Source organism: Hylaeus volcanicus, chromosome 4 (assembly GCF_026283585.1).
Source record: "Hylaeus volcanicus isolate JK05 chromosome 4, UHH_iyHylVolc1.0_haploid, whole genome shotgun sequence".
NCBI classification, from domain to species: Eukaryota; Metazoa; Arthropoda; class Insecta; order Hymenoptera; family Colletidae; genus Hylaeus; species Hylaeus volcanicus.
In genome coordinates this window covers 11,599,164-11,610,600 of record NC_071979.1, presented here as the reverse complement: position 1 = coordinate 11,610,600, position 11,437 = coordinate 11,599,164, and the positions used below count along the sequence as shown (strand labels likewise).

At 37.5% G+C, this 11,437-nt stretch overlaps 1 protein-coding gene across 1 annotated transcript in view; it reads right to left on the bottom strand.

Annotated features, from left to right (window-relative positions):
• Positions 1–11,437, bottom strand: part of LOC128875193 (MAP kinase-activating death domain protein-like) — a 102,563-nt gene that overhangs the window by 18,493 nt on the left and 72,633 nt on the right. The window contains exons 29-31 of the mRNA XM_054120581.1: positions 10,699–10,707; positions 3,804–3,876; positions 3,615–3,661 (exon numbers count right to left, since the gene is read on the bottom strand). Coding sequence (XP_053976556.1) covers positions 3,615–3,661; positions 3,804–3,876; positions 10,699–10,707 — 129 coding nt within the window. The remainder of the gene's footprint in view (positions 1–3,614; positions 3,662–3,803; positions 3,877–10,698; positions 10,708–11,437) is intronic.

Sequence of the window (11,437 nt, the reverse complement as noted above, 5' to 3'; positions counted from 1 at the left end):
CGACATTTTTGCAAAGGAAATTGTTGTTCAGAATCGTCTCAGCTACCCCCCATTTCCGGCTCCTCCCCGACTTTTGGGACACCCTGTATATATACTCTTTACGAAACACAGCCCGCCAATGTATCTATAACATGGCATTCATACTGTATTTGAATCATCCACAGAGAGGACAAATATCATTCTATACCTTTCTCTCTCACACAGACTATGGACACACTTTCGGTGCTGACAATCCTTCTCCATGTCTATATACTCAAAAGTTAAATCTACTGAATTGAATTGAGTGAATTCAAAGGATAGAAGAAGGAGAGAAGTAAAGAAAAAAAGAAGATGATCTATTCTTGTTCAACCGATTGATGGACTGTATTAAATGTAATCGAGAAAAGCATCTTGAGAAGTTAGCGTGAATAGAACCTACACCTTGCCCCCACTCTTGCGGCGCCTCAGCTACGAGCGATTTTGTCGCCGCGCGACAGTCAATTGGGACATAGGGTTACTATCACCATTTTGTAGAGAAAATTCGATAAATATTACGATACTTAATAGGACGGTGCATTTGAAAGCTAGATAGTGAATGGATAAGAAAATGTACATCTAAATTATTGGTTACTTGTACAGGGTGATCTAAAGAGGGATCGCAGAGCTACAGAAGTGGCGAAAGTAGACAAGAAATGTCTAATTAACACTTTATTTACCGGGAGCCTATTTATAGGCTTTTTAATTCCAGTATTTAGCTTTGCGAATTTATTTTTACAATACTCAGTTTTTGGAAACAGACTTGGCTTTCAATGTACCTAGTAACAGTATGGAGGAATTATTGCCAGCCTAGATTGGTATATGGTACTGTAGAAGATTCTTTTTTGAATTAAAGACTGTTTCTAAATAGCCCGGTAGATAAAGTGTTAATGTGTAGATACAACTAATCATATTTAATATTAAGTCTGGTTTTGCGATCCTCTCTTGGATTCTCCCACATATAACGCACAGATGCAAAGAAAAGCGGTAATCATGATAAACAAAACTTATGTTAAAGGTTGCAAAACAAATAAATCATAACTAAACCTTCATGCATTGTCGTTTTCGGAGTTGGCTTGAACCTCAGATGAGAGTTCAGATAACGTAAAGGCAACGGAGAATACCCTGTGCATGCAGTGGCACAGTTCATTGGCCTGTTACACAGCACACAAATCAAACTATCACTTACATGTTTAATAATTATGATAACTTAATCAAATCAATTTACAAAATAACAGTTAGATTACAACGGGCAATTTCAAACACAAATAACAAAAGAAAGTTACTCGAACAGAATAAAACACACAGGATGAGACCCATCGCAGCCTGAATTGAACACTTTTTGAAGCGCAAAAGGTCAGATTAAAAATTGCCATATGAAAATTAATCGACAAATCGACTAAATTGAACTACAATATTGAAATAAAAATTCAAACTTCAGTAAAATGTTTAGTAAAAATATTAAGAAAAGGTATTCAAATAGGTCTGGAATGGGCCTATACAGGGTATCCCAGAATTAGTATAAGAACAAGAAATGGAGGGTAGCTGAGACGATTGTAAACAACAATTTTCTTTGCAAAAATGTGTGATACTTGGTTTTTGAATTATTAACGAAAAAGCTCCGACCAATCACAGCGTCCGAGTAACGCGCCCTCAGCCGCGAGAGCATAGGCTCGAGCCAGGATTGGCTAGCTACGCTAGGCAGTGGTGCCAACCGGGACGCGTTTTCTCGGGCATGCGCGGCGAACATAGCATCAATCAAGTATCAGCGCGACTAAAAAGGGGTGTCTTAATTACCCCTCATAATTTTACAAATATTGGTTTGTCTGGAAAGTCCATGCCGATTTTTGGTAGGTGTTACTGGTCTGAATATATCGGAAAGTTTGAAAATATATAAGACGAATACATCTCTAAAAAGGTGGAAAGGCTGTGGAACAAAATTGTACCTATGTAATTTAATAAATGTATATCAAAATTGAAATGTGTCTTGGAATTTTTCTTAAAAATTGGCACGAACTTTCTGGACAACTCAATATAATCATGATTTAAGGATAAAGATAAGGTAATATATAAAGACAATATAAAAGTATAGAAAATATATGAATAATAAGAACAAATGTATTCATGATTTCGCGGTCATAGCCACAACAATAGCCATAGCACTCCTCTTGTTACCGTGGATACGGCACTGTTAACGGTCATTCTGGCCGCGCATGCGCGAAAAAATGCGTCTCGGTTGGCATCACTGACGCTAGGTCGCGGCGCGCAGTGGTCCGGATGGCCAAAAATCTGGCCAAAATTAGATAGAGTTTTCGGATCTTTGTGAAACTTGGTATTTGGTATGGTTATTTGGGCCGCAAATTACGAATCTGGTATCAGAATTGCAAAATTCAAAATGGCGGATCCAATATGGCCGACACGTATATTAAAAAGTTGTTACATTTTCATGAAACTTGGTATTTTATGGTTATTTGGGGCGCAAGGTACGAATCTGGTATCAGAATTGCAAAATTCAAAATGGCGGATCCAATATGGCCGACGTGTATGTTACAATGTTATTAGATTTTCATGGAACTTGGTATTTAAGAGTTACTTGGGCCGCAAATTACGAATCTAGTATCAGAATTGCAAAATTCAAAATGGCAGATCCAATATGGTCGACATGCACATTAAAAATATTAAATTATTATGAATTTTTTATAAAATAGGATTTCTAGGTTTATAGGGCAACATAGTTAGAATACATTGGCAGAAATAACAATGATAAATTAATGTTAAATTAAAATTAAGGATAATAAGGTTTGTTTTAATGCTGCGTAAACAGTCGTCCTTTCCTTGTAAGCATGGACTTTAAATTTAAATAACATAAAATGGCGCAAATTTGCGCAAGTTTTCTCAATTGGATATCATACTTGATATGTTACTTTATATCAAGAAACTTGGCAGAGCGTGTCACTCGGTGACTATCATCTTTGTTTTCCTTCCGATTCATCGAAAGATAACTAAACTTTATACCATATTGACAAGGAAATTACTATAGTGAATCCAAAGATATTTTACTTTATTCTCGTGGAAAGTTTATGTTTATAACATCTACTTTTATGGTAAAATGATTTATACATGAATCTATTGAGGATAAACTTTATGTGACACAATAAACATGCGCCACTTTTCACGATATCAAGGAGCATGAAATTTCGTCAACTTTCAACCTCTGTATATCAATAACCGATTACTATTTTTTTAAATTTCAAACGGCATTTAATGCACTTATATGTATACAACACACGCACAATATTGAAAAAAGTGTGTTCGAAACTTGAAAAATTGCATTTTGGCCAGGTTTTCGGCCATCGGGACCACTGTGGATCGCGGCGTAGTCAGGTGAGAGTGCGCTACTCGGGCCCTGTGATTGGTTGCTGGTTTTTCGTTAATAATTAAGAAACCAGGCACCATCCGACATTTTCGCAAAGAAAATTGTGGTTCGGAATCATCTCAGCTACCCCCCATTTTCGGTTTTTAGACCAATTCTGGGACACCTTGTATAATAACATCGATTAACATTCTAGGCTACCAGACTCGTTCGATGATGTACTCACCATTTGAGACTTATATTTACGTTGAATTACTTGTCTAGTTTTAGGATCTGAAATGTAAGAAGGATAATATTAGGAAATGATCCGCTGTAGTACCGTACTTTGTTTACATCATGCAACCGACTCTCTCGAAAACACTCTGAAAAACACTCTAACTCTGTTGTATAGACAAACGTAGGGGTTATTACTCACTGAATTCTTCCAATACAAAGATCCCATCCTTCTGAGTAAAGCACTTGCGGATATGATCGAGTCTTACAAAAAACTGCAAATAACACGATCGTTTGGCATTAGTGGGGGTTAAAGAAGACAGGGTCGTGGGATCTACTCGTACATGCACACTTCGTGATTATCCTCTATGGCCTTTTTATGGCCCGGAGAACGTGAACCGTGTGTGCCCACAGAAAAGGCGTGAAATTTTGTTCGATCGTAATGCTCGCATCGATCGTGGGATCAAGCTCTGAGTCTCGGAAGATCTCACGTACTATCGTATCCGTTAATACGCATCACAGTGCACCTTATTTGAAAGCGAGACATGCCCAAAGAAATTACTCTGAAAACCCCATTGTTTGGAAGCGATATTTAATTAATATTTCAATACTTCAATAGCAAACGAATTCAATTTTGGAAAACTTTATGATTTTTCAAAGAACGTTTTGGACGACGTTTAATAATGTTTGCGAGTTTCTGGCGTTTTGGGAATTTCAGAGAGAATTCTTCGTCACTCGTACCAAAGCTCATTGTTCCACAAATTTGATTTCTACTATGATTGATTCATTCTATTGAATGAATTGCCATAATTTTTTTTTTTTTTTTTACGACACAATGAAGGTTGGTATTCGTCTCGTTTCAGCTCCTTGGTTTCAGTTTTACACATATCGAGAGAAAAGCTGACGGTGCGATACCATAGAGATGTTATCGATAGAGTGTGGGAGACATAGGCTTGCCTGTAAGTGGCAATATTAAAAAAGGGGTCCCATGGAAATGACCGACACAGATTTCACCGGCAGTAACTTTGATAAAAACCGATATTAATCGACACCATGATCTCGATATACAGGGTGTTCCAAAAATGTCGTAACTCCTTGAAAGAAGTGTTTCGAGAGGTGATTTGAAACAACTTTTTTCTTAGCGAAAATGTTGTCCGAGGCTTCGTTAAGGAGATATTCAAAGCGCGAGGATGCCGGTGGAGCGCCCGCAGTAGGCGTAGGCTGCGCTCATACGCTACCTCGGACACTCCACCGGCATACTCGCGCTCTGATTGGTCAGTGTTTTCCGTTAATATCTCCTCAACGAAGCCTCGGGCAACATTTTCGCTAAGAAAAAAGTTGTTTCAAATCACCTCCCGAATCACCCCTTTCAAGCTGTTACAACATTTTTGGGACACCCCGTATACGTACATACATATACAGGGTAGTCCACACAATTGTTTCAAGTCATAACTCTGTTATTATTGCATTTACGAAAAAATGCCAAAGGAGAAAGATAAATGGCTTGAAGAGCACTACATCTGTAGGCCTTCAAATTTTTTTTTAGATGCAGCAGTGCATGTGCAATTAACAATTGCATCATTTCTTTAAATAGAAAGGCATATTTTTTTTTACACAAATCGATTCTTCTGTTTATTTTACGTAAAAAATTATTAGGATACCATGGCAAAAAAATTATTAGTTCTCGAGATATATTCAAAAAATGTCTGTACTGAAAAAGATGCTCAAACGCTTCATGACTAGTAAGGTAAACACGCTTGTAAACGTGAAAACCTTTTCGACATTGTTATCATAACAGAAACTGATTTCTACGAGTAAGTATTTCATCGTTCGGTAGCAATTCACGTGTCGTAACTCGAGTACGAAAACTAAGAATATGAAAAAGTGTAACTGTATTTCACTAAATTCAAAAAAATGTATTTTACTAACAGTGAGAAACAAGATATGTACGACACTTTTGTGTTGTGTGGTGCAGATAATTTAAACAAAAACAAAAAATGTTATCAGAGATGTTTAGAATGTAATGGAGAAGCGTTTGAGCATCTTCTTCAATAAAGATATTTTTTGAAAATATCTCGAGATCTAATCATTTTTTTGCTATGGTACCCTAATCATTTTTTACGTAGAATGTACAGAAGAATCGATCTGTGTAAAAAAAAATATGCATTTCTATTTAAAGAAATGATGCAATTGTTAATTGCATATGCACTGTTGCATATAAAAAAAAAATTTGAAGGCCTACAGATGTAGTGCTTGGTTCTCGAACCATTTATCTTTCTCCTTTGGCATTTTTTCGTAAATGCAATAATAATGGAGTTATGAATTGAAACAATTGCGTGGATCACCCTGTATAGTTATCTTATACAGGATGTCTCAAAAATTTTGTAACACCTTGAAAGGAGTGGTTCTGGAGGTGATTTGAAACAACTTTTCCCTTAGCGAAAATGTTGTCCGAGGCTTCGTTGAGGAGATATAAAGAAATAAACGGTGACCAATCAGAATGCGAATATACCGTCGGAGCGGTCGCGGTAGCGTATGAGCGCGGCCGCCTATCACGTAGACTACGCTCCACCAGCATCTTGGCGCTCTGATTGGTTCGGGGTTTTCCGTTAATATCTCCTCAACGAAGCCTCGGACAACATTTTCGCTAAGGAAAAAGTTGTTTCAAATCACCTCCCGAACCAGCCCTTTCAAGGACCTCCAACATTTTTGGGTCACCCTGTACATTCTCTGTCAACACCATCTCTACGTGCGATACACGTGACAATTCTATTAATCGCGGTGCAATCTTTTCCGTCTTCGTGACCGCACTTTTCTCTAAACATAAGTGTCAGAAAGTCTACGGCTGACCGAAGTCAATCGTCTTAAAATTCATGCACGTGGATCCGATGGCAACGTTACAGCTCGCACGACTCGAAAACATTGAAAAGTCTCTTCCAGGACCATAATAGACTTCAATGATAAGTTGGTCGATTACGTTACTCGCCAGCTGGACTCATGCGTGCCGTACAGTTACCAAAGAGCATGCAGGATTATTAATGGGGGAATAATAAGGCCCGAAGCGGCAATGCAAAGTCCCTGGTAACAGAATTGGGCAAAACTCTAGACTACAATTACTTGAAGTTTGTCGATATTGCTTGTCTTCTTTATTTGTTTCCTTTATTTGTAACTTTATTTGTTTGAATATTTGCTAAAGGAGGGAAAGAAACAAAGAATATCTTTTGAATATTTTTCAAAGAATCGAGATAAACGCTATCGTTTGAATATTTACAATTCGAAAGATGTGTAAGCAGCGCAAACAATAACAGCAAACTTCAAGTGATCATATTCTAGGACGTAGAATCTATGGTTTTGCCCCGCTCCGCTTGGGAAGGCGCGTACACCATGCATCATTTTCTCCGGCTAATTAAAGTCAAGTCATCAGCACACGGAATTGATAAAAGCGTATCAAGCGATTAAAAAATGCGGGTGCACTTGCATATCGCGTAGGTCTAATCTGTTTTCGCCGCCTGTGCAGGTATTATATAATGCATACAAATATATATATATATACATACACGCTATGTATATATATACATACGCAAAAAAGCGTTTAATCAAAAACGTTACTCCTCAAGCGAGATACCACAGCGGCGACCATTTAATTAATCGGCAGCAATAAAAGTGGCGGCAGGCAGGCAACTCTGGAGATGGCCTAAACTCATCAAATGTAAATGTCAATCGATTGCTCAGCGTCGGTAAATCTGCTAATAATGTGCGTTCGCATCGTTCGACGTGAACAGAAAAAATGACGCGGGACCTGGCGTGTCCCCCAATTCTTCGATGATGCGCAGAGTCGTGAATTCGATTCGAGGTTCCCAGTGGCCGCGGGAGATCGTATACATACTCGATGGTAGAGAGAGAATCGATACATCGTGTACAGCGGTGTCATGCTATAGAACAGTGTTTTTCAAACGGATTCGTGGGGAGATATGAAATATAATGGAATTAATATGCAGATCTTTTTGTCGAGACTTTTTTTAGTGTCAGATGTAAATAATTGGAAAATCTCCATTTTTTTGTGCCTGCGAACTTCAAGCCCAGATTTACAAAGCATTTCGACCGAGTCGTCGAATTGCCATTCGAGTCGTTGCACCTTTCTTAGGGACGGTCATGCTCTCGCTTTTGGAACCACAATATATAGAAGTTGTAGTACATATGTAGTATAACAAAACCCTAATGAGTTTTTTCAGAATGGGCCCTGGTTTTTGAGATATTTTGATTTAAAGTTTGATACGCAACTAGTAATTCACTTCTGTGGAGCCGTATTCGAAGAGTGATTTTGGTGGATGAAACGGTTGAGTACAAGCTTGTGAAGCCGCTGGACGGGATTCGAATCCTCGTAGTTGTGGTATATTTTTTGTTCGTCTTTTTCCATTGTTTATTAATTTTTAATCGTAAAATAACATTTCTGATACGTTATTTATCTTTTTTTTTGTGTATGTATATGTCGGATATTTTTTACATTCGTCGATAAAGATCAGAATATATAATATGTTATAAATACGCGTTTCAGAATAATGCACGCAAAAAAATATGCGACATATAAACAAAAAAAAAAAATATATTTTTGCGCATATTATTCTGAAACGTGTATTTATAACATAATATATTCTGATCCTTATCGACGAATGTAATAAAAATGCATATATATAAAACATAATAGATATATATATATAGATATATGTTTTATATATATGTGAAAATAAATGGAGTATCAGAAATGTTATTCTACGATAAAAAATTAATATAAACAATTGAAAAAGACGAAAAAAAGATATACACCACAACTACGAGGATTCGAACTCCGACCAGCGGCGTGACAAGCTTGTACTCAACCGCTTCACTCACTGATCACTCCTCAATTACTGTTTCACAGAAGTGAATTGCTCGATCCGTAACAAACTTTAAATCAAAATATCTCGAAAACCAGGGCCCATTCTGAAAAAATCCATTAAGGTTTTGTTATACTATATGTGTACTATAACTTCTATATATTGAGGTTCCAAAAGCGAGAGCATGACCCTGACCGTCCGTTGTTAGCTCAAACCGGCCTTAATTCGACATTACTCGTTTGCAAAACACTGCTATACAGAGTGTACGAGTCGTAAATGGGGCTCTTTCGAGTTTCCAAGTCGTAGGGGGGCGGGGGGTGGGGTGGTGGTGTTTCATTCATAAAAGACATCACTATATAGCACGAAACCATTGCTCTACTACATAACTGGCAATGTGAGAGTGTTCTTATATAGATGGGTTTGCAAAAGCGGGCGACTTCTTTCTATTATACATATATATCGAGATCTACTCATTCATGCAGTGCATTCAAATTTCGTTAGAGACGAACATAAACATTCATCTCCGTCGTCGTTCTCGGTGAGAAACTGAGAAGAGGTACCCCGGTTTCATGTTCGAGCCACGACGAAATGTTCACGTCGAGATACGGTGAATATTTTTCTTTTGAACGTTTCGACGATGCTCGTGGCTCGTTATGTCTGTCACCCGGTTTTGCGCGCGTATTCGAAAATTCTCTATTAGAGATCGTTAGGTACTCTGGAAGTCTTCGCGCGTTTAGAAACAGTTCGTGGTAGATGGATGCCGAAACGAGCTGCTGAAATCGAATTGCGATCGAAAACACGAATTTACGGATCAAAAAGTTAAGAGGGTAGCGATAGTTTCTGGATTAATTTAGAAAAAAAATTAACTTAATAAAAGAACGATTCTTTGTGAAAAAGCAAAACGAAACTGTAGAATAAACTTTTTCGTAAGACGCACCCTTGTCGAGAAAAACGACTTTGAACAGAGTTGGGTGCGCGCGCAGCGAAGGGCGCCATCTTGGTTTCCCAAGCGCGCCGTTGCGCGCGCACTTTGCGATCTTCGAAGGCGTTTGTCTCAAAAACAAAGGCTTGGTTCGAAAAACTTTATCCCACCTTTTAGTTTTAGTTTTATTCGAGAAATAGCTTTGTTATATTTCCAACTAAGGAAAGATATCGATCAATCCCCTGACTTTACTCAAAAGCGGGTGTAAGTTTAATAGAATACTTCTTAATTAACTTCGATTAACTATGATACATAACAGAAGCAAGGTAAACTCCTTATTGCTTATATTTTTACTTTAAAAGAAATTGTTTCTTATTATAAATTATTAATTAATTATTTTAATTTATAATAAGATATTATTATTTAATTATTTTATTAAATCATAATAAATTATTAATTAATATTTAACAAGCAACGCTATTCGAGAAGCTCGCTTCAGAGACACCACTGTAACTGTGATTGATAACAAAGTACCGTAAACAATGCACCATGTACAGAGGCTCTTCATCGGTCGTTTCTTTCTGTATTTGTTGTCTTGGTTACTTTGCCACCTCCAGTACCAGCAGTTGAACCGAACAGTGATCGATAGATAGACGCGCGTAAAGAGTGATCTAATCTCTAACACTCGGTGTAAGTAATGTGGAAAGCTGTGATGAGACACGAGGAGAATGAAAATTGTGTACGGTTATCATAGTTAGTGTACGAATATGACAGAAGGCTATGGTAAAAGATATAGTTGCATTGAGTGCACCGAAACATTGCTCTACAAGTTGCACTAAACACTACTTACAAATACTCTCATCTAAGACAATATATTTTGTCGGACTGTTCGTCAAATGCAGCAGACACTGTTCCGCGTATTATATAGATTACTGGTACCTGAGTCAGCTTTACGACGTAATCATAAGGGAACATATAATGTACATATATAAAAATATATATATAATACAAACACGCACGTTCATATATATATTTTTTATACATACACGTGGTCACAACTAACACCGATCGATGGTAGGAAAACAGTAAGGTAGACAGAGCAGATCAGTTAATTTAAATGCACTGTTAAGAGTGTGGTATATAGTAGAATATATATAGTATATATATATATGGTTAAGTAATATATATACGGCTAAAAGTAATGGTGAAATAAATAAGCATTTCCGGAACACGGCCAACATTGATTATATAATTAATATACTGAGTTCATAATAACAAACAATGATTTAATTGGTTAGTACCTCGAAATCCTGTTTGCCCAGCCCAGGGGCAATGTCGATGGACAGGACAAGATAACAGAAAACAGAAAAACAGAAAATTAAATTTCTGGCAACAGGTAATATCCACTCAGTAGTAAATACAGGGCTCAAGTACGATGATAATACAGCTAATTACCTATCGTCATGGCCAATTAAAGATAGCAAAGATTTCATTGTTCAAGGACCATCTCAAAAGTTCCCCAAGCTGAGAAAAGTCTATCGACGGACACGTGAGTTACGTATCGAACGGCTAACCACGGCTCGATCCTGTCTAAGAGGCGTGTGGTTATCCCCACCACTCCTTCCAACTATTCGCCTCGTACCAGGCGGGGAAGATAACAAGCCTCGACTCGAGCAGGCGCCTCTTAGACAGGATTCGACGTGATTCGTCGCAGTTCACTCCCGAGCGTTGAGAAAAAAAATCGTACACGATTGACAATCGTAATTCTAGCTCTCCCAATCGCGATTCCTGGCCCAGTCACGGTCCTTTCTCGTTTGCAAATAGACTTTCCTCGCGTATGACCACGACAAATAATATAAATTAAACAAAAGAATGTAGAAAAAAGTTGTTAGACTCATAGAGAAAAATATAATGGCATCCAACATTCAATACAAATCATAATAGATATATAGAAGAGTAGTAGTAGTAATAGTAATAGTAATAGTAGTAGTAGTAGTAGTAGTAGTAGTAGTAGTAGTAGTAGTAGTAGTAGTAGTAGTA